At 34.9% G+C, this 24,999-nt stretch overlaps 1 protein-coding gene across 26 annotated transcripts in view; it reads left to right on the top strand.

Annotated features, from left to right (window-relative positions):
- NRXN1 (neurexin 1) overlaps nt 1-24,999 on the top strand; it is a 1,110,252-nt gene that overhangs the window by 962,288 nt on the left and 122,965 nt on the right. For 16 of the 26 annotated variants that reach the window (XM_077915348.1, XM_077915346.1, XM_077915347.1 and 13 more), the window contains 2 exons: nt 17,337-17,426; nt 18,804-19,123. In XM_077915348.1, coding sequence (XP_077771474.1) covers nt 17,337-17,426; nt 18,804-19,123 — 410 coding nt within the window. The remainder of the gene's footprint in view (nt 1-17,336; nt 17,427-18,803; nt 19,124-24,999) is intronic. The other 10 variants (XM_077915359.1, XM_077915358.1, XM_077915361.1 and 7 more) reach the window with 1 other exon arrangement.

Genomic DNA, 24,999 nt, shown 5'->3' with positions numbered 1-24,999 from the left:
TTAATTTATTTTTTTATTTATTTGTTTGACTAGTCTAAGTCAAATAAAGTACCTGTGGTTATACATGTTATTAAAGGCAGGTCTCAGACTCTATCCATGCTTTTCCATGACAGCTAAAGAAAAAACATGTATCACATAGAACTTTTTTGGCATAAACTCTATTAATACCAAGGGATTATAGCATATAGCTTCATTTTGTCATGCTTGTCTGTTTCTTTATTGAAATCTTAATATAATAGTGCACTCACTTATGTCTAAGCCCCCTGTAAATGGGATTTTTAATCAGAATGGCCAAGGACTTCCCCCAAAAAACAGTTTAGTGGCCCTCTGGCCTCTTTTGATACCCAGGTTTCCTATCCACTAGAACTGTTGTATATCCCCACAAATAGCAAAATCATTGTATCAAATTTTGTGAAGGAAATTGACTCCATATGTAAGTCTCACTGTAGAATTGCTTATTTTCCTCATAGACTTTTAAAGATTTTTTAAAGATTTTATTTATTTATTCATGAGAGACAGAGAAAGAGGCAGAGACACAGGCAGAGGGAGAAGCAGGCTCCATGCAGAGAGCCCGATGTGGGACTCGATCCTGGTTCTCCAGGATCATGCCCTGGACTGAAGGCAGAGCTAACCCGCTGAGCCACCCGGGATGCCCTCCTCATATACTTTTGAGAATCCAGTCACCACTGTGACTACCTGCAAAAATCAGTATTGGAAGGGAATGGAAGATATAATCTTTAAGTCAGGATCATGGAGAAGAAGCTAGGAATGTGAGATAAACCCAATAAATATTCCAGAGTAAAGAGATTCAGTATAGCAAGGCAAAGGACAAAGGATAGTGGAAAAGGCAAGTGCATACGACGGTGCAGTTCATTAATTTGTTTAGTAATTATTTTATTTTATTTTATTTATTTTTTAATTTTATTTTTTTCATGAGAGACACAAGAGAGGCAGAAACATAGGCAGAGGGAGAAGTAGGCTCCCTGCAAGGAGCCTGATGAGGGACTCGATCGTAGGACCCCAGGATCATGACCCAAGCCAAAGGCAGATGCTCAACCACTAAGCCACCCAGGTGCCTCTAGTAATTCTTTTAAAAATATCTATTTAAGAACTCCAGTATGCCTGGCTCTCTGCTGAGAATACAGTGCTGATCAAAAACAGATACAACCCCTGCTCTCCTGGAACTTACAGTTTATTGGTGAAAACACATTTCAAATAACTCCTTGACTAAAGTGTGGAATCTATACTAGAGAGGACCAGAATGAATACCTGGAGCTAAGGTAGGGGGTGACAGAGCATACCAGGTGTTGCTTGGACTATAGTATGAGAAGTGGAGGTGGAGACACTGGTGTTGAGTGAAGATCAGCTTCTCCCTCAAGGTGCAGACCCTGGAAACATCAGAAGAGACGAGCCAAGGGCAAAGACAAAGCTTTTCCACCCATTTCTACCAAACAATTCCCCCAAATAAGTTCAGACCAAAGCATATATTGAAGTCTGGTAGTATGGGTGGAAGTGGTGAAACTATATTCAGTTAATCAGGAAATGTAAAGGACCTTGAGTTTATTATATTTATATAAAGCTTAAGTCTCTTTGTTTAAGCACTAAACTGATGCAGTAATCCATTTGCTAGACCTTCTACTGTCCCTGGGTGTTTTCAGTGGAGGCTCTAACCCCCATTGCTTGATGGCTTCAGGGAAGTAGATATATCTTATTCATGTTGGGCTTGGAATTGGCATCCTTCAATAATAAGCCCCAAAAGAGAAAGAGAACAGATTAAGACACTCAACTAGTTTTGAGTAGATGATAAATACTTCAAGTTAACAATGGAAGTTGATATTTTTGTAGATACTGTTTATTGGCATGATCATTTAGCAAGCCCCCCAAAACCAACTATGGCCTCACAAAATCATTTTTTTGTGTTTGTTGAAAAATATTTCTCAGGCAATCTTAAAACTAAAAATGTAAGTAAATAATACAGGATTATCTATTGGGATTTAGGATTTGTTTTCAGAGCTTTGGAAGTGGGCATGAGAAACTTAGTGTGATCTCACAGTAGTCACTAAATTAAAGAATCTCACCTTATGTAATCATTACCATAAGTAGGAAGTTTTTTATGCAGTGTTTTGTGGATTTTTTTCCCTATGGAAACTTTTGAAATAAATTAGCAACTTAACACTAACACTAGATTTTAAATAGTATTGTAGTCATCTGCTTTAATGAAGTTACAGAGGGCCACAAAGTAAAGTGAAAGATAGGGTTGCTTTTGTTTGTTTAAGAAATTTCACTTAATGATATGAAATGTAAAATAGCTCCTTTTGCAAAAGTTTTCCTATGGACATAATGGAACTATGTGTGTACCTAGATCTATTTATAAATATAGACATATGTGTATGTATGTATCATGCTGACATTTATATATTTTGTGCTGAAATCATTTTCGTCATTATCTTATAGCTTAAGTAAAGCAAACTGTAAATTGGTAGAATTCATTCTATAACTGTGCTACCACAATTGTGGTGCGGAATATTATGATTTAAAACTAATCTAGAAAAGGATAAAGTGCTTTCTTCAACCAAAATTTATAATTAAAGTGGGTATGATTTTGACATCAACTTAGTACTTTATTAAAATGCAAACCTAGGAGTATTCACTTCCAGACTTTTTAGCAATTGTAGCAAATTGTTACCACACCAGCTTGGTATCCAAAGTCTGTGATTAGGCCAACAATATATAATTTTAAATAGTTTTAAATTATCTCTATGTTAGTATGCTAGGGTCTCCATAACAAAATACCATAGACTAGATGACTTAAACAGAAATATATTTTGTTATTGTTCTGTAGGCTAGAAGTCCAAAGTCAGGGTTGATTTCTTTTGATGCCTAGCTCCTTGGCTTGTAGATGGCCACCACCATATCTCTGTGTTTTCACGTGGTCTTTTTTCTCTGGGCACATGCTTCTGTAGTCTTTTTGTGTGTGTGTTCAAATTACCTCTTCCTGTAAGGACACTAGTTAGATTGGATTAGGGCCTATGCTAAGGGTGTAAGTTTAACAGAATCACTTCTTCAGAGGCCCTATCTCCAAGTACAGCTGCATTTTGAAGGCTTCACCATATGAATTTCAAGGAGTGGAAGGCACAATTCATCCCATAACAATCTTGAAGCATTTGAAAGGTCCTCACGGAGGATGTCAACAAACTATTTCTATTGACGTTAGCACAAGGCCAGTTAGATTTTAAAGACGTTAGGAAAAAATTTAAATGAAATATTAGTTAGGCTACAATTGTATGACCCAAATAATTTAGCCCTATTCTTGAAAATGACACCACCTAGCCAGAGATGTGCTAGATTATTAAAAAAAAAAAAAAAAAAAGAACAGATGAGTAAACAAATTCCAATTGTCCTTACTAGTGGAGTATCAGCTTAAACCTGATAAGGCATTTTGTAGTTTTATCCTTCTCTTGATTCTGTTCTACATTTAGGGATCTACAAAAAATCATAGATGATGTAAGTTTATGGGGAAATACTGAAGGCAGTAAGAAATTCATAACTAGTCTCATTCTGAGAGAGGCAGTATACTATTTCTCCTCTGTATCTACTATATTCTTTCAGATTTCAGGATCTTAATTGGTGATCTCCACTCAGGCTGGGAGTTACACTTAGGTCACCTGCAGGTTTTCAAGTCTGCTCTTATCAGACTTGATTGGATGAGAACTCTCATGAGGATGTCTCCTGAACCAGAAGTATTGCCCAAAGTACAGTACCTCAAATCATAGGTGTTTGAGAAACCCAAGAAAAGATTTTACTTAGATAAATTTTGAACAAAAGGGGTTTGCAAAGAGCAGAATAAATCCATATTCCCTCTTGAAAGTGTCCTCTCATCGCTTTGGTACTAAGAATTGAAAATGAAGAACAGACAAACGTCTTTCCAAGCATCATAATGCACTTTCCCATCCTCTTAACTACTTTTTATAAAATCAAAATCTACTAAAATCTAACCTGTGCCTGCCTTTATCCTCTTGAAATGGCTGTCAGAGTAGTGGCATGCTTCAGTGGTTTGGTAGAAAGAGAAGCCAGAGGAATGGCTACCTGGTGAGAGATGTGTGTGTCTGTATGTGTAGCTGAAAGAAGAAGGAAGACAAGTTTGCAATATTAAATCTATCAGAAAAATGTAATGGCTCAGTTATAAAGACCTCCATGGATGACAACTCAAAATCTTCATAAATTTGTCAAAACTATTTGATAGTTAACAAAAAGGATATGAAAAAGAACATGCCAAATCAAAAATTTCACTCTCTTAAAGACATTTGCAGAATTAGAAACATTGATCATATCTCGTTTTTCAGTGGATCTAAAATTAATCCCCCCATAAAAACCCATAAGCAGCATATATTAACAAGATGGCCTAACGCATGTCTTCTTGACAACCCTACACTCAACTGGGGATCATAAGTCATTAGCAATGGTGGCTACTTTAGAGACCATACAGTCCACTAACCATATTTTACAGATAATGAGATTGCCCTGCTTTAGGCCACTCAGTATCCACTTCTCTTTATAGTTTCTGTAGCTCTTTTTTACCATAAGCCTTATCGGGGAAAATGAAGAATTTGAGACATTCTTTTTGAAATGTATCTCTTTGAAGCATTAATATTATACATTGAAATGTCATTTTGAGACCTCAGTGTATCTAAAGTTTTCCTCTTCCAGGAACAGCTTTGTCACTGTGCTACTGCAGAGAACAGGTAGTGGTCTCCTGAATTTCATTTTCTATTAGGGCAAGTGCCTTTGGCTTTTTCTTTTTGTGTGTCCTCCTTAAGTCAGTGGCCTCACTTCAGTTGTTCCCATTGGCTTACAGGTAGCCATGTATAACTTGGGAGAAAGTTGCTTGAAAGAAAATGCAGTGATTTTGGCAAAGCGTCTATGGAGTGGAGGACACACATATAATAAGTTTAATTTCTTTATTTGTCTTAGGAAAGAAAAATTGATTTATTTTTCTTACCACCTTTCTTATGTTCAGATGGGTGAGAAACAATTTCTGCAATCTACATATTTGTAGATATGCATGTCCGATTAGGCAAATTAGACCAGACAACAAATAATGACACAAGCACAATATATTGCTAGTATATACTGAGAGGCCACCCTGTGCCATGCACTATGCTAAGATACTTAAGTATATTGTATTATATCAGTCATTTTTACAAATACCTATTTTACAGATGAGAAAACTGAAGTTCAAATGTTGTCTTCCTGGTCCCCTATTACAAAGCTAATCACTAGGAAAGCCAGGATGTAAAGCCCAGTATCCTTAACCATCAAGAGTTCTCTTTCCACATTGAGTCTGACCACATGGGCTTACTTCAAAGAAATCATTGCTGAGGGGGCGCCTAGGTGGTGAAATCAACATCCGACTCTTGGTTTAGATAAGGTTGTGATCTCAAGATCATGAGATTGAGCCCCACATCGGATTCTACTCTCAACACCGTCTGCCTAAGACTGTCTCTCCCTGGGGAACCCTGGGTGGCTCTGCAGTTAGGTGCCTGCCTTTGGCTTAGGGTGTGATCCTGGAATCCCAGGATCGAGTCCTGCGTTGGGCTCCCTGCATGGAGCCTGCTTCTCCCTCTGCCTCTCTCTCTCTCTTTCTCTCTGTCTCTGTGTCTCTCATTGATAAATAAATAAAATCTTAAAAAAAAAAAAACTGTCTCTCCCTCTGTCCCTCCCCACCCTCAAATAAATAAATAAATAAATAAATAAATAAATAAATAAATAAATCTTTTAAAAAAATGAAATCATTGCTGATATACAAAGTACATTTTTAAAAAGAATAAGTCATTCTAGGGTTTTAAGTTTAAGATACAAATCTATTTTATTTGATCTGTCTACAAAAATATTGGTTATTTTATTTAAGAGTTTGTACATTTTATAAGATTGAGGAGGACTAGCCATCATCCAGCTAAATCCCAGCCTGCCCTTGGTACTTCCAGAGCATGTAATCTTAAATGATTTGTGTGCAGTTAACAAAGCCCATCTTTCTAACTGGAAAAAAAAAAAAAAAAAAAAAAAAAAAAGCTTCCTGCATTCTGATTATAAGTGAAGGAGAGAGATTGGTCCATTAAAGTGAGATTAGAATGCAATAGTAATCAGACTTTTCTTTACTGGAGAGTAAGGAACTCTCTCAGTGTACTTTACAGTCCCTATCAGACCACAGATGAGACATTTTCTTATTTCCTCTTCCTTAGACCAGTCTAAATATTAAGAAGAACAGATTAAAAGTCAGGGTAGGTGTGAGAAATAGAAAATTGAACTATACGACATAATACTCTGATTCTCAGAAATCAAGAATTAAGGAAAGGAGGCTTAACTATACATGTAAGTTCTTATTAGGGTGGATAAGCTTAAATGTTTTGACATGATTTAGAAGGTGCTTAAGATCTCATATCTGAGAAAATGGCAAAATGCCATTTTTAAGGTAATGTGGAGCTGTTCTTGCATTTCATTTTTTCTTTTTCTCACCATTGAGTGATACCTATCAGTGGCCCTGTCTATTTTTTGTAGCTGTTAAACCATTCTTCTGGCTTAAGTGCTACACAGCTAGCACAAAAGAACTCTTTAGTATGCGTGATAACAGAGTATGACCTTTAATTTATCAGAGTGCGTTCTGTATTCTGTTATCTGCTTGTCCTTGTTGCTTTTTATTTCTTGCCACTAGTTTTTGATATGATTCTCTAGTCTCTTTGCATTAGGAACTCAACAACATGGAAAGGCTTAGGGAAGAACATGTAAATCTCTATTCATTGTACATAGTGAGATCCAAAGATCACAAGGTTACCTTTACTTCTGATGGAACAGTATCCAAAATAAAATTTTTGAAGGTAAGCAGCATAGAGGAACAGGTGCTTCTAACAAATCTTTCTATAAAGACATATTAGATATCTTAGCATAATTTCACATAACAGGGAGGCATGAAAGAAATTTCTTAACCCAATTAGATGTGCACTAAGCTTTTAATTTCTTCCCCAAAGTACTGTTGAACTCTGCGGTAGACAGCCTGTGGCTTTCATGCCCAGCATCTTAGCAATCTCACAGGAAGATATTGTTTAACTGGATGTAATGGCCTATTGTTTCATTCAGGGAGCTGGGCATTGTCTAAACCATTAATCACAAATGGACATTGCCCTACCAAAGCAGTCTGCACTTTCTCCAGATGTTTAAGTTATATGGGATGACTGACAGGGTGCTTGGGTTGTGGCACCTTCTCTTTGTATGGCATTGCATTAAGATATGACATTTAATTTATAGAAAATACTGCTTTAAAAACAAAGATGGGAGCAAAACTGAAGTATCTGTAAACATGGTATCAATATGAAATTAAAATTTGAAAAAGATCACCCATAATCTCTCCATCCTAACTCAGATATTTTCATTTTTGCATATTGCCCTTAAATTCTTGTCAACTTTCATCATATTTTAGTAGTTTTAATATGGTGTGTATTACATGCTTCATTTCACATAGCATAAATATTGTAACTATTTTTTTTAAGATTTTATTTATTTATTCATGAAAGACACAGAGAGAGAGAGGCAGAGACACAGGCAGAGGGAGAAGCAGGCTCCACGCAGGGAACCCGATGCGGGACTCGATCCCAGAACTCCAGGATCATGCCCTGGGCTGAAGGCAGGTGCTAAACTGTTGAGCCACCCAGGTGTCCCAAACTATTTTTATTTATATTTACAATTGGCTTGAGACTATACTAGAGAATGTATTTACTTAAAAAATAGATGTAAAGGTATATAGTTTTATGAAAGTGAAAAGAATAATTGATAATCAACCTTTAGGGGATTAATGTCCATGCTAGAACATATTTTTCCCTGGTTATTATTTCAATAAAATATAGGTTGTTTGTGATCTAGGTAAAATCCTTTGTGTTTTGTCACACCTTCTGTGAAGTGTAATGCATTGTCCTCTCTGAAGTTCTGCGGCAAGGTCACTTCATATAGTGATTAAATTATATACTCATGCCAAGTTGTCTATTATCCTGAACTTCCATTTAACTTCCTTCATTTTGCTCCTTGACTCCCCAAAGTGTAAGCTCTTTAACAAAGGATCTATGTGTTATATTGATGTATGCGTGATGCAGCAGTTTCAGAGTACACTGTTGGTGCTTATGTATTGACTTCGTTGAATCAGATTGCTTTCCTAATGTCCACCTAAGCTATACTAAAGAAACAAGGGATTTAACTATTGGAACTAGAGAAGGAAGGTGAAGTCCTTTGGGTACATGAGGTATGTCTAGGAATGGGTGCACACATTGGGTTATTGATGATTGGCATTTAAGCATTGGGCCCCCGGAGATGTGTAAAAGGAGAAGCAGAGATGAGAGATGAGCAGGGCAGGAAAAAGGAGGAAATGTGAAGTCTAAGCAGAATTCACTTTAATATGTTGCGGAGTCCCATCCCTTTTCCCACAAGCCAACAAAAGGGAGAGGTCTTCTTACACATGCTAGGACCCTCTCTCCTTTAGCAATTTGTCTCTGGAGAGAGTCAGCATCAAAGAAAGCTGTGAACTTGGTTGATTATTATGCTTGGGGCTTGTCTGATAGGTAAAAGGTTAAGATAAAGGATACTTGGAGTGTTTTGTCTCAAGTGGCTTGCATGGCAGGGCATCATCATAAAAGGAAGAAAATGAATCCTGGTCCTCATTGGGATCTCAACTGTAGTGGATCTTCTCTACATTAGTGTTTAACATAGAGGTGATCAAAATATTCTCCTGATAAATTCTCAAGGATTTGGGAAGTTTACTGACTTTGTATGCCCAAGAGGAGAATCTCATTTCAAACTTCACAAAGCAGAACCTTTAAAAACAAGACCAGGATATTTTCCATTATACAAGAGAGTGCCATAAGGCTTAAAAGGAAGATGTGCGGACTCTACGACTCAGGCTGTTTGATTGAGACATTTTCTTTAAAAAAAAAAAAAAAAAAAAACAACTATTGCAGGGAATAGCTTAGGAGTCAAATATACTTGGGTTCAGATGTTTCCTCCATCTATTTTGCATGGTGTAGCATTGGTTATATCATCTATCTGAGCCTCATTTTTTTATCTATAAAATAAAAGATACTTGTGTTCTGAGATTGATACGAGGCCTAAATAAGATAGCTCATATGATAAGTCGGTAGCATAATACATAAAGTATAAAAGCCACTCAATACATTATTACCCTGTTTTCTGGTAGTCTTGTATTTTCTGTAACTCCTTTGCCTACAGACCACTTTCATAATTAAAAAGTGTCTTTTCCAAAGTGCTTGAAACTGAATTGTAGGCTTACTAGTTTGTTTAGTTCTATTGTCAGAAAGGAAGCACTTTTATTTTTTTAAGATTTTATTTATTTGTTCATGAAAGACATAGAGAGAGAGAGGCAGGAAGCACTTTTAGATGCTGGTGGTACATGTTTGTAATTCTATAAGGTTTTAATAATCCAGATGACAATCCAAATCCATTGCTACTGTATATAATAACCATGAATGAGGCAAACTCTGGAAGGCCTATGCCCTCTCATGACTAACAGGTCTATAACCTCTACCACTTGATTTTGTAGAGATCCAATTCTGTGTCATTTTTGCCTTAAAGGGCAGACGTTTTGCTTACGAGCAACTGTTATATTCATTGAAGGACTTCAGAAAATGCTAGTGGGGGAGTTTATTTATTTTTATTTTTTTTTTTTTTTAGTGGGGGAGTTTATAATCCAATTCATTTTCAAGAAATCACCACTAAAATCATTCTGTAAAAAGATATTCTTGGGAGTTTGCATTTCTGAAGATTCATTGAGTCTAAGACTATATCTCTCATATATGGTTCATTAGAGAATTTAGGCACTTACAGAAATTTTTCCCTGATTAAATCAACCATCAGTTCTCTCTGCAATTACAAAAAAAAAAAAAGGATCCCAAGTTGGGATTAATGTCTCTGTCAATGTATATGCACCATAGTGATCCCAACTTCAACTTCAAGCTACACATCATTGGCTTACAGTTAAGCAGCAAACATTTTACTTAAGATATTACCTTGACCTGTATTTACTCCAATGGCAAAATCATGATTGATGAAAGAGGAGCAAGATTAAGGAGCCTAGGGATCCCTGGGTGGCGCAGCGGTTTAGCGCCTGCCTTTGGCCCAGGGCGCGATCCTGGAGACCCGGAATCGAATCCCATGTCGGGCTCCCGGTGCATGGAGCCGGCTTCTCCCTCTGCCTATGTCTCTGCCTCTCTCTCTCTCTGTGTGACTATCATAAATAAATAAAAATTAAAAAAAAAAAGATTAAGGAGCCTATATATATATATATATATATATATATATATATATATATATATATATATGACATAGAGAAACTCTTTTATTTTATTTTATTTATTCATGAGAGACAGAGAGGGGCAGAGACACAGACAGAGAGAAAAGCAGGCTCCATGCAGGGAGCCTGTATAGAGAAACTCTTAAGGAGTTATATATCTGTATATATGCTCTTAAGCAGTTTCTCTCTCTCTCTCTCTCTATATATATATATATATATATAGAGAGAGAGAGAGAGAGACTTACTGATTTTGACTTTTGAACCACAAATAACCTCTAGTGAGTTCATTTTCCAATGAGGAACTACTTATCAAGTGTTTACCTTGTGCTCAGCATTGTACTATGTACAAGGTGGATAACAGTGAACAGATGGACTGGACATGACCCTTGTTTGCAAGAAATCTAAAATTTAGAATCAGTTTTGTCACGATTATCGATACTGCTACTAAGTGTTATAACAGTGCAAAATGGAAAGCTCTAGACTAATTGGGGGAAGGGTCCATAGGGAATGCTTCGTTGAGAAACACATATTTAAGGGACGTGTGTGTGCATTTATGTCCAGAGTGTTAAGGAGTACCCAGAGATGCAGGAAATTTGCAAAGCAAATAAAATGACATCTTCAAAAAGAATTAGCTCCATAAAAAGAATCAAAAAGTACAGAGTTTCTAGAGTTTAAAAAGTCAGAAAAAGGTGCTTCATGATGAAGTTGGAGAAGGGGTCAGGAGACAAATAGATGCATATATTGTTACGTGTATATCTTAATGACATAGCAAATAATGTAATATATAGGACAAATATTTTCATTAAAAAGCTTCATTCTTTTTAAGTTTCTTTCATAAATTTGTTACGCCAAGTGTCAGTGATGTTCAAAATCCACTCATTTGAAACATTATCAGCTAAGTTAGGTATTCCTATTTAGTATGGTTTCCACAACAATGACACATAAGGCATTTAGTTGGAAATTATGATATTGCTGCTTTTAAAACTACACTAATTTTACAGAACTATGTTAAACTTTTACTTTGCTTTGTGAGTGGAGGCATATCTACATGACATGTTCTCATTTAAAAGCAAAACATCTAGGGGATCCCTGGGTGGCTCAGAGGTTTGGCACCTGCCTTTGGCCCAGGGCACAATCCTGGAGTCCTGGGATCGAGTCCCATGTTGGGCTACCAGCATCGAGCCTGTTTCTCCCTCTGCCCGTGTCTCTGCCTCAATCTCTCTCTCTCTCTCTCTCTCTGTCATAAATAAATAAATCTTTAAAAAAATAAAATAAAATAAAAGCAAAACATCTAAAAACAGACTCCTAATCTTTTCTGGAAGTATGTATAGCTTTTCAGAACCCTTTTGTGTTTCTTCTCCCAAAACTCAAAACTCAGGTAAATAAGAAGGCTTCAGAAGAAGCAACTATCTTTGCTTTTACTTTCATATTATTTTGGACAAATGTTGGGTTCATAGCCCTGCTTTTTCTTAATTTTCTTCCAACTATATTACTTTCTCATATTGAAAACTGACACTTTTATTTCTGAAGAGAAATTACACATCAAGGGTGAAGATTTATGAAAATGAGAGGAGAAAAACTATGTATGAGCAAAGTTCATATAGCTTTTCTCTACTGACCAATAGTCATAAAAATATGATTACAATTTTATTTCTCTTTGTTCTCTGAGTCCCACCATGAAATTTAACTACAAGTCAAGGATTTGAGTTTTATTACTGCTTGCTGCTTACCTTGATATTTTGAAATTACTCTTGTTTCCTTGAAATCTACTGGTTCATATAAAATTAATATTCTATAGGGTGACCAAACATTATTGGTTAGGTAAGAAAATGAAACTATCTAGGATTCAATCAAAATGAAGTCGCAGTCTAAGTCTGAATGACCAGATTTTCCTTTTTATGCTTCAGCCCTGGAATCTTGTTTGAAATATCCATTACATTTAGCACTTTATACCTAAATTGTCATTCCAGTTAGAGCCTGCACCTAGAAATTGATTCTGGCTATAGGAAGCCTACCTCTTGTCAAAAATACTGAATCCTGAAACTAATCTAGTGTTATGTATTAATTACAGCCCAATTTAAAAAAATTACAGCCCAATTAATAATTAATTAAAAATAGTGAATCCTTTCACAATTCAAAGAAAAATAAACACAACTTTTATATACTGTTTCGCTAGTTGGAAATTACTTCAACAGAGATGAGTGTGTTTGTCGCTGGTGACATTTTCAGTGGAGGCATAACATACTTAACCCACATAAAATCAACTAGAGGAAAAAGAAAATAAAAGGAAAACCTCCTTCTAGATTTATTAGGGTGAAGGAAATATGAGGCTAAATTTTGTTTTACCTATTCGATCAGAAGTTCTATTATCATAAACCTAGTTTATGTGCTCAGTAGATTACTATAGTTAATTTTTGTTTAAAAAGCTGAAATTCTTCTTGGACCCTTTCAATAATTCCAAAACAAATTGGTCTTTTTAAAGTGGATCATCATTACTTTATCTCCGATTTAGGGAACTTGAAAATGAAAATAGCTTCTCCCAAATATTCACCTTTGGCTTGCTTTGAAAATTCGGGTACACTCCACTTGTTTTTGTTTGTTTGTTTGTTTGTTTGTTTTTAAGATTTATTAATTTATTTTTAGAAAGATCACATGTGTGGGGAGGAGCAGAGGGAGAGTGATAGAGAAACCCTAGCCAACTCCTTGCTGAGGTTGGAACCCAAGGTGGGACTCCATGCCATGATACTTGAGCCAAAAACCAAGAGTCAGTTACTTAACCAACTGTGCCACCCAGGGGCCTGACATTCCACTTGCTTTTAATCTTGTCCATGTAAACCTGTTTCCTTTGACCATGCTCAGAAGCACTATATAATGTTTTTACATCTCAGTATATTTGGTATTAGATCCCAACCCTTTCCAAAGGAAAGAAAAGGTCATTGGAAATTATATTTATCTTTGACCTTTCTCAATCAAATTTGTTGTTTTATGTCCTTTATGTTACACACTAAGTTTAGATATACATCAAACTATGGCCAGAATTAAAAATGAACATAATCATACCAAATTACTGGTTGTTTTGTAAATAACATATCATTATGAATTTATAAAGACATAAAATGCATTTTGAGCAATTTCTTAAAATAATATACCTCAATAATGCATTTCCTACAAAACTAGTTAATGAAAATCATGAGGTGGGGGCAAAATGTAGTCTTATTCCTGGTGAACCTAAACAATCTGAACTATTTTATACTGAGTAGTAAAAGAGGTTTGGGACTCATCTGTTAAAAGACATCATCATCATAGTACTCTATTTGGATGTATCTTTGGTTGATAGTATATTTATACATAATTTCATCACAAGAGAAGCCATTATTTTTTTTTATTCTAGTAGAAGAACAAAGAATTTGGAAACTAAACATACATTGAACTGAAGTGAGTGCCATCTGATTTCCCATCCGTTACTTCAACAAAGACTAAAGTATGTCCTTTGATTTCAAAATCAAATCTCTCTGTTAAAAAAAAAAAAATCTCTGAACTAGAAGGCATCTGATATTCATGGGTGATAGGATTATATGGTTTCATCCTTGTGGCTATGTTTTTTAAAATTATCATATCTTCTTATACCTGTGTCAGCTGCCTACTCCATTTTTTCTTTGTTGTTGTTGTTAGGGCCTCTTTGTTATTCATTGGAAATGTGGTGTTTATGTTGTTTTAGCTGAGTCTCATCAAGGATCTTTAAAAGCTATTGTTGACTTAAATCATGTTATATCAATTACATTAGTTGCTCTATGTGCCAAAGATATGAGAGCAAATTATATGTCTCTGTGTATATATTTGTACATGTTTTTATGTGCTCTTTTTCTAAGCTATTCAAAAAGAATATACAAAACTGTCAATTCTCTCTACCAGTCTTCTTTAAGACTTTATATGTCCCCTACTAATAGTAACTATGATTACTTATTTTGTGACATGAGGCAGTTATTGTGAAACAAGTAATGAGCTGACTTGATGGATGTTCAAGTCAGTGACAATCACTAAAGGGATAAATGTTTCCTTTGGAAAGTCAAAGGGAAGCTCAGCTACTTGTGATCTGTTCTCTGGGCGTAATTTTCTTCTGAATGTTGTTAGGCTATAGGATGAGATGATGGGCCCATGAAAGCTATCAGAATTAAAAACAAGATTTCCTTCACTACCTCAATCTACAGATATTTCATAGGAGGTTATATGATAGGTATTGTACCAGCATTGAGAATTCAATAGTCAACAGCACACACAGCATCTTCTAGAACTTCAGAGTTCCGAGGGGAAAACATTAATTGAATATGCAATTACAAGCTCAGTGCTCGTATGCCAAAGGGCATGTATCAGGTGCTAGGCAAACATGCAGTCAAATGTCCTAATCTAACTTGGGGACAGCAGGAAGGAACCCCCTCACCCCACCCCCACTCCCCGAGGAAATAATGATTCTGCCGAGAAGGCTCAAATAGTGAGTCACGTTTAGCTGAGGAAAAATGGAAATGGATTAAGGGTGAGGAAGAGTATTTCAAATAAAAGAAGCTACAAGTGCAAAAGTCCAGAGAAATAAGCCTTACAAGAGTTGAAAGAAGTCTCCTGACGATGGACAGATTACAGCAGGGCAGTGGCAGGTGTGAGATGAGGAACAAGAGGTAGGAAAGGCTCAGATTATGGAAGTGCTCATAAATCTCATCAGGGGCTTGAGATTTTTTTTTTTAATTTTTTTAAAGATTTATTTATTCATTCAGAGAGAGCGAGGAGAGAGGCAGAGACAAGGCGGAGGGAGAAGCAGGCTCCATGCAGGAAGCCTGATGTGGGACTCGATCCCGGGTCTCCAGGATCACACCCCAGGCTGCAGGCGGCGCTAAACCGCTGCACCACCGGGGCTGCCCGAGATTTTATACTAAGGCAATGAGAAGGGTTATAATAGACAAATGGCATAGTTAGATATTGACTGGTATGTGGAGAATGGATGCAATTGATTGGAGAGATGACACAGAAGTCTGTTAATATGCTGTAGTAGTAATTGTGCAAGAGGTGATATGGATCCTAAATTTGGGTGATGTCGGAGGAAATAATCATTTCTGATGATGGGAATACTCTAGCATGAAAAACTGCATAAGGAAACACCTAATTTTAAAGTCATCAGGAGAGTTATAACAGTGCAAATTGATATGAGTGTTGGTAGAAAAAGAAGTTAATAGAGCAAAGGGTATGTGTCTTTGAAAAAACATTTCATGTTTGCCTATCAAAGCCTGCACATGAACATGTTTATCATGTAAATCAAATATAAGCGAAAACTACATATTCATCATTCATCACACTGCCTTAAGATAACCAATATCATATCTTAGTGTGTTTTTCCAAATATAATTTGTATGCAAGCACACAGAAGAGAACATAAATTGTGCACTCTTTTAAAACAAAGATAGACTTGGAATTTAAGCTGTTTGTATCCTTGGGGGTTTTTTTTAGATTATCAGTATACTAAAACTATCCCTGGTTGACACACAATGTTATGCTAGTTTCAAGAATACAACATATTTACATTTTAAATTAAGTACTAATGCATGAAATATTATTGGTCAAATTGATATTCAAAGGACAAATCGATAAGATCTAAGTGACAGTTCTTGTCTACTTCTCTAAAAGTGTGTGACCAATATAATGGTAGCTTTATTGTGGTAAGTATAATAAAATAGTATAAGAATACTACAGTAGTACTATTAGTATTTTTTATACTAAGCTTATTTTACACTAAAATATTAGTATTTTTATACTAAAAAAAGTATAAGAAAGCACTTACAAATTATTCTGAGAAAAATTTATATCCATTATCTTTTTGAGCAAAATGTTCCAGTCTTTTCTCGTCAGCAGTACTACCTTCCAGTATTTCCTTCTCTGAGTTCTCCTCTGAGCTTTTGCCAAAATGTTTTAGCTCAAATTCCATGTTAGTTAATTTTCACAGAATAGAAAAATTTCTTGCAATATATACAATTGAGCACTGAGATGGCAGCCTAGATTCCTCCTAAGTGCTTTCTAGACCAAGTGTACATTCATCTATTTGCAAGCATTATTCAAGGTCAGTTTAAACTGTGTTTCTATCAGATAATGTTTTGTTCAAAGAAGCAAGGCTCCCACTTAGTTTGAATCTCTGAGTAGGAACGGAACCACTGTTTGTGGATTCTATTTGTTCCTTATACTGTCATGCCTTCTTTAGAATAGTTTAATAAAAGCAGATATTTGAGGATAAAAGAACATACATACATTAAGCGTTAAGTGAAACTGGAGGACACTCAAATAAAGTCACTTTTGTCAAAGCCTTTTCCTGTAATAACATATTTGGATGATACAAGATGTATTCCCTTGTGATGTCCAAGTTATTGATAAACCAATTTGTGTGGAATATACAAGAACTATTCAGACTTTGTGGTTTCCTTAAATGAGATGAATAAGAATTTCTATTTTTTGAATAGGACATAAAGTATTCTAGGCCTATTTTAGATGCTTCAGTGTGCCAAAGATGGTATTAAGTTTGGTGTTCATAAATTACTAATCTGGAATAAGAGGTTGAATGTATTTTGTAAACTTAAACCTGTTTCACCTGAACATGTTTAACTAGTTAATAAGAAACATCAAAAAGACAAAACCCTGAGATCAATGGTCATTTTTTTGTAAAGCTATTATATGCTGTTTAAATTGGTTGTTCGGGTCTGTCTATAACATAAGTTTAATAACCTAGCTCAAATGCAGATTTCTAATTTTCAATTAACATAGGAATAATTTTGTTTGCTAAAATAAAATAAATGAATGAATGACAAGTCTGAAACATGAAATGTTCTAGGTAGAACTTTTTAAAATTCCAAATTTCAAAAAATCATGTGGCAACTGTATAGCTCAAGCTTTAAGTATTAACTTTTAACCTTTGACCTTACAGATTTTAACCAATGAAATGTCTCTTTAAACTTTAAAGGAAACAATGATAACGAGCGCCTGGCGATTGCTAGACAGCGAATTCCATATCGACTTGGTCGAGTAGTTGATGAATGGCTACTCGACAAAGGTAAAAAACATTGATTAAAACTTCAAATAAAAAAATAATTTGAACATAACCAAGTAGTACTTCATTGTAACACTAATAAACATAAAAAATAAATTTTCCGTAAAACTAAATTAAAAACAAATTTAAAACAGTAAAATGTAGATAGTAATATTTGCATACCTTGTATAATAATTTCTATACATTTTTAGACGTACCAGCTGTTTAATAATCTTACCCTGTTAACTTAAGGTTAAAGGGACTGTTAAATATAATCCACTAACTCAATCTATGAAGGTACTCACAGCAAGCATTAACCCAAAATGATAAATCATTCATAGATTATATTACATGTTCCAGCCTCTAAATTATTAACTAAAATATATGTAGTTCTGATATCTTTATTATGGTCCTGAAAACAAAACAAAACAAAACAAAACAAAACTCTTGGTTTAAACTCTAGGCATCTTAAATAGTGGGCAATATGGATTGCCAGTCAAAATGAAGTCCCTTTAACGTTTGCAACCTTCTAAGAGCATTTGAGAACAAGCCCTAATTAAAACTGAACTTAAAGTTGTGTGCATGCTTTTTATGAGCAGAGAGCAATCTGCTAAAACTGGATACTCAATTTGATGATATTGGTACTGTTGCTGAGGATTGCTGTTTGATGGAAATGTGCCATAATTTCTCCATCGGTTTGTGTATCATTCCTGAAGCCGCTTTTTACATCTGAAGCTATTTTTTTTTTCATTTTGTTTTGTTTTAATAGACTTGCTGAAAGCCAATCAGAAAAAATATTTTTGGATTTTTTTTTGTCTCTGACATGCTCAGTGTAAACCATGCATTTCTTTTCAGTGTGATTGCCGGAAAAATAGAATAATTCAAATAACAATGGACTATGCCTTCAAAAAATAAACGTTTTTAAAGAATAGCATATAGATACATGTGGCCATTACGTGAACTATGAAATTTTTATCATAAATTTAAAATTAGATTTAGCTGCTCTAGATTAGTTTCTGCCAGTGGTAATTGTAGAATGACAAATACTTGAAATGTTAGTATCTCACATTTTTTAAATTCAACAATTCAGATTTAGGAGACCAACAGTATAAGATGGTGAGGTAAAAGGGATCCACTAAAAACTGATTTATAATACGTATCTTTGATTGGTCTTTTAGCAAAAGCACTACATTTACAATAATTTGAGAATTTACAAGTATTTGCCAATGATTATGCATTTCATGGACACCTCATTTATAAGCAATGAATTATGAGTCAAATGCCTCTCTTATAGTTTATTGCTCTCATTATCCACCCCATGAAAGATCTGTTTTATCATCCTTTGTAGAATGTAGAGTTCACAATCAACATTTTTGCATGTATGTAATATTATTTTTACAGGGCGTCAGCTCACAATCTTCAATAGCCAAGCAACCATAATAATTGGCGGGAAAGAGCAGGGCCAGCCCTTCCAGGGCCAGCTCTCTGGGCTTTACTACAATGGCTTGAAAGTTCTGAATATGGCAGCCGAAAATGATGCCAACATCATCATAGTGGGAAATGTGAGACTTGTTGGTGAAGTGCCTTCCTCAATGACAACTGAGTCGACAGCCACTGCCATGCAGTCAGAGATGTCCACATCAATTATGGAGACCACCACAACCCTAGCTACTAGCACAGCCAGAAGAGGAAAGCCCCCTACAAAAGAACCCATTAGCCAGGTGAGTATGTGGCTTTCATTCCTTTGTTTTGGAACTGTGGTTGTGAAAATGGGCGTTTCCGCATATGTGTCTTTTCCAAAATTGGATTGTTTCTGATCTCAGGGACTGTGGCTTTCTTTGAGTCTTGCTTAGTAGCAGTTTGAATGTGAAATGTGTGTACACTGTTGATTTGAGATTTGCTGCTTTGTATTGGGTGTTAGCTGCTAGCTGGTAGTCTTGATGAATAACCTTAGTCTAGCCCAAGCCGAGGGGACTGCTGCTAATTACACAGGGTTTTCACTTTTTAAGTTAAATAAACAAATAACTTAGTGAAGTATTTGGAAGGCCTTATTTGTTCAGGCTCCGCACATCATCAAAATAAGACAAAACGAATTTGAAGAAAAATTGCATACAAATTTCTACTGTACTTTAAGGCCCTCAGAATTTTGAATTGATAGGTATGTGGTTCTCATGGTGAATGATAGGGCTATTGTTTACTGTTGTTGAGGGGGAAAGTTTTTATTCTACACTTCAAGTTTCTTGTGGTTGGTCTAAGAATGAAATTGATATGAGGCAGATTAACAGGAGGGAAAAAAAAAACAAAGTTTGATTACATGTACACAGTCTCAATCATGAAAATGAGGCTCTAAGAAATGACCAAGACAGTGAGCTTTTATACTTTTTTCTTAGACAAAGAAACATATCTGTAAGAGATTTACAGAGCAAGAAAACTTAGGTTTGGAAGCTTCAATTACTAAGGAATTCTAAATAGGATTTGGGCTGGGGTAATAAATTAGTAAATGCAACAAGGTTTGTTTATAGAGCCTTCTTGGCTCTGCATTTCCAATGTCTGGTGATATGGATGTCTCTTTACCTCATGGTACAGGGAAGACACCTTTAATATGGGAGATTTATTTTCTGCTTTATGAAGGCAAAGGGGCATCGTGGTGTTCTTGATCTGGCTGTTCCTTGGTAACTTAATTCAAAATAATCACTATACCTGCCCTTGCTCTATAAGAAAAATGCACCATTAGTTTATCTGAAGATAAAGACCTAAAATATGATACTTAAAAACTGTCTTGTGCTAACATGTTTTGTATTATATGTGATTAACTGCCCTCACCGAGAATTCACTTCAATGGGTTTATGTTTTACATCTAAAATTCTTGAAAAATATAATTTTTAAATCCCGAACTTTTATAACTTAGAATCATATTAATTCAGTCAAGGTATACTTAGTAATCGCCTGGTGTGTATCAGGCCCTGGCATTGCATCAGTAAAGAATAAGAAAGAAAAAACCCTCTCTGCCTCAGAGAATGCTATTAAAATGCCGATATGCTGTTAAATGCTACTAGATCCCTAAAGACATTTATAGCCTTTGTATATATTCTGTTGTGTTGTCTTTCAGAATTGTGTGCTCTCCTTGGTCTAGATTGATTGTTTCCTTTTGTTTTTAATAGTGAATGAATGTACCTAGTAGATGCCATATAAAGCTTTTCCAAATACATGATCCTAACTTTTCTAGAAAACTGCCTTCTAAAGAAACAAGAATGACAACAATTATTTTTACATTTCTTTTATTTCAAGTGTTTGAGACAGACCTAACTGTCAAATTCAGAAAGAGTAGAATAAGGTGAATTTGTTCCCATCAGTACCGTGTCTACTAATTAACATATGTTTACCAGAGAAAGAAGAAAACAGATTCTGATTCTTACTTTCAATATGAAGGAGTGGGAAGAACAGAATAGAAAGGGAGAAAAAATATCTTAGGAGAAGAGAGATGATGAAAACTCTACAGAGATGATCTATAAATTCATAAATGTAGTATTTATATACTATGTGCCTATATGCACTATTCTTTTTTCCTTCCTCCTTACTTCCTTTCTCTCTTTCTTTCTTTCCCCTCTTCCTTCCATCCTTCCTTCCTTCCTTCCTTCCTTCCTTCCTTCCTTCCTTCCTTCCTTTCTCTCTCTCTATCCGCCACCCTCTTTATTTTTGATTTGCATTTGGCCACAAAGTAAAATGAGCTGTCTCACCAGGTGTTCATTAATATTATATTTGTTGATCATTCTATCTGTGCCATACACTGTCCTAGGCACTGGAGAATGAACAATGAACAAATACCCTTGTCCTTATGCGACATACATTTTAGTGGGTATGTGAGCTCATAGTATAATCTTTCTGTTGAATTTCTCTATCTTTGGCTTCTAAGATGGTTAATAATAACAATTAGTCCCCTGGATAAAGACTTGTGAATTTAAAACTTTAGACAGATTTAGGCATATCTGTCAACTCCATTTGATATTCTTCACTACTATACCATTAATGATTTATTATTATGGCTGTTGCTTTATTGTTTATTTAAGCTGAATTTGATATAAGAAAATGAAAAATAAAGTGATTGATAGACTATTTCTTTTATATGAGATAATTCATAAGAGGACATTGTAGGACAGTCAGAATTAGAAATGTTCCTGGAAATAATATTTGAAATAATCAGAGATTTTTCTTAGTAGCCTTATTTCATCTTATTGTTATTATAATTGTCTAAGCTCCTAGGTAAACCAAATGTATGCCAAAATAAAGAAAGACTTAACAACTTTTCCTAGAATATATTTTATCAGTTAGTAACTGGTACATGTTAAGAAATTCTGTTTTTTGAGAAGACGTGCAAAATAGCTATTGCATTTGCAAGCTCAATACCTAGAAAGGAAAAAATAAAGTTATGCATTTTATAGTATTAATTAATACAAAAGGAAAACAGTTAACTACCCATTAATTTCCAATGAAAAGAGTCTCTTTTATTATAAGCTATTACATGTTTAAAGACAGCAGTGGTTTATGAAAGTAAATGATCTAATCAATTAGTGATTATTTGGTTCATTTGAGAAGATATTGACTTAAATAAAAGATTACTGGGTTCATTAAAAAATAGATATTTTTAATCTTTAGATTTTAACAAATAACAGCAATTAAATAATTTGGATTAATATGCCACAAATAGTCCATTGTGGCAACAGTATTTTCAGGTTGGACCAACAGGTTTTAAAATTATATGTTATAATGATATGTATGTTTATTCAGGTAATAAAGCATGCATATATGGAAAAAACTACTAAGGAAGAAAGCAAGTTATTTATTTTTGAATAACAGAGTAATTTGTTGCAAATTCTCTTTACCTCACAATTGATTTTTAAATTGCCCTTCAACTATGAAGAGATCACTGATATTCCTAGAATTTAAACAGTTAGAATTGTCAGTTTTAGAAGTTTAAATAAGAGAGTGATTTGCAATACTAATTCCAGGACAGAAACCTTTGACCCATTTTTGCAGATTAGATGAAGCATCTTCCTTTAAACCCTGTCTCTATGGCTGTATCTGCCTGTTTTTACCAACTGCCTTACTCAATTGTATATGAAGAAGGGTCATTTTATTTTTCAAAAGCCATACTGGGCTGTTTTCTCAATCAAAGTATATTTTCCTCAGTGATAACACTGAGCCACTTAAGCTACAATGACAATATACCTTGGGGTGATTGCATGTTTTAGAACTCTGGAAACAGATTTTTGATCAAGCAAAATTATATTGGATTCATTTCAGATAGATGAGATGAGGTTTGTTCAGCCATCCTGAATGCAGGGCAAGTGACAGGCAAGAAATGTATTTTCGTTTGTTACAGGGTCAGAGAATTTTTATAAAAGAATATTCATTAAAATGTCCCATAGAATTCTGTTTACTTTCCTACTTAAAAGTAAATATGCTTTTTAAAAATGTTTTTCTTCTGACTGATGATCAAATTTGAGACTGATGTTTACTTTAGAAGACATTGGGACACCCGGTTGGCTCAGCGGTTGAGCGCCTTCTTTGGGCCCAGGTCATGATCCTGGAGTCCTGGGACCAAGTCCCACGTTGGGCTCCGTGTACAGAGCCTGCTTCTCCCTCTGCCTGTGTCTCTGCCTCTGTCTCTCCATGTCTCTCATGAATAAATAAATAAATTCTTTAAAAAAATAGAAAGACTTGATTTATATATGAAATAAGGTAATTTACCAACTCTCCTGATTAAATGGCTTTTTAAAATGTGAATATAACAATATTAATGATACTTTTAAAATTATACTTTTTATGTGCATTACTTAAATTTCATAAGATTTGTTTTACTTAGAATATTTAATATCTAAATGTTTCCATAAGACCTGCTCATCTTAAAGAGAAACTTTCCAAGCCAGGCAAATGTACATTAAAATGCACACTACTGTTTGAGATCATAAAAAAGAGAGAGTGAGAAGCTTTCTCTAAGGCTGTTCTCAGAAAGCAAATATTTGCAAATAATTGCTAGTGAAATTTCTCGGGATACCAAGAGCTTCTTGGGATGAGGGACAGGAGGGCCATGCAAGATTTCCAGCTTTTAGGCGTTCCCTCTTCTGAATAATCTGCCAATGTCTTATAATGTAAATGTAGCTCTACACAAATGAGTAAAAGTAACCCTCCTTGCAAAGGGCAAGGTTCACTTCCTGTGGTTATAGTCTGTAAAGAAAGGAAAGTGCAGCTGTGCTGTTCCTTCTAAGATCAAAAGTGTAACATTTATTCTGTTTTAATTTTTATATTGCCTTTTGCAATCTTTTGGTTCTTTTCTTCAAGACTATTTTAACAAGCTATATGCACACTGTAGAGCATCATATGGATCCACAGAAATGCCTTTTACTTACAGTATAGGAGAATGGAAATAACATATAAGTCACGAGACAAGGTTTCTACTTTATACACAACCACCTACCTTGTTGTGTAGCTTGGATAGTTTGGTTACTGTGGCTACACCTTGGCTTTACTACCTCTCTAAGTGGGTTAACTAAGAATCTCTTGAATTGCATTCAGCTCTAAAATTTCATTGATAATAGTGGTGATGCTCTTAATTATGTCTTCAGATGATTATTTCAAAGAATAGATTTCACTCTTGACTTTTACAAAGGATGGCCATTCATCTTGGTTGGCCTGTGCAGTTCTTGTGTACCCCTGGTGTACCAATGTAATTGTTAATAGTATCCCTTTTTGACTTTCCAAAGCATTCCATTTTGGTCTACATATTAAACTTTTCTCTTACAGCATACACAAAATATATTTTTGCAAAAAAAAAAAAAATCACACTTCATAAGAATAATAAATGATGAAGCCTTGTCCTTTGCATTCAGAGTAATAACTGACTCTGGTATCCTTACCTGGTTTTAAGAATCCATAGCCTTGTTCATCTTCTTTATCTTATTTCAAATATCTTGAGAAAAGAGAACGAATAAGGCTTTGAGAGATTTTGTTTTTTGTCTGGAGGGACTATAGTTTGCAACTCCTAGTAAGAAATTACAGAGTAGGGCAGAATTAGGAAACATGAGTGAAATATATTGAAACAATTCTGTGGTTCTAGTTAGACTTTTTTCAGAGTGGGCATGACAAACCCAAGAAAAGGAACTGTTGAGGATTTAAAAGCATTGATAGGTTGTGAGAGACCTATGTATTTCACATATGCAGTGTCCTACTAAATAACATCTGATTCCTATGGAATGTTGCAAAAAGAAGCCCAATTAGTGTTCAAGCAAGAAAAGAGTATTTGAGTATGTTGGATGCTGCTGTTGTTTCCTGGCAGCATTGGAAATGCCCATGAAAAATTAATACTGTTTGTTTGAAAAATGTAAGCAGAGTGTACACATATTTCCATGAAAAATATTTAAAACTAACAAAATACATTAACTTCAAAAGCAAAATTTTATTTTTTATTAAAAATATTAATTAACCTCAGCTGTGGCTTCATTGTAAAAAAAATAACAGCATTACTTATAATTATGTGTGTTCCTGATAACTACTCTGCATTTTAAAAATACTGGTGACATGAATAATTAATTTTATTTTT

This window comes from Canis aureus, chromosome 11 (assembly GCF_053574225.1).
Source record: "Canis aureus isolate CA01 chromosome 11, VMU_Caureus_v.1.0, whole genome shotgun sequence".
Classification (NCBI taxonomy): domain Eukaryota; kingdom Metazoa; phylum Chordata; class Mammalia; order Carnivora; family Canidae; genus Canis; species Canis aureus.
The sequence above is the reverse complement of the archived record's forward strand: the minus strand, read 5'-3'. Positions and strand labels throughout refer to the sequence as shown.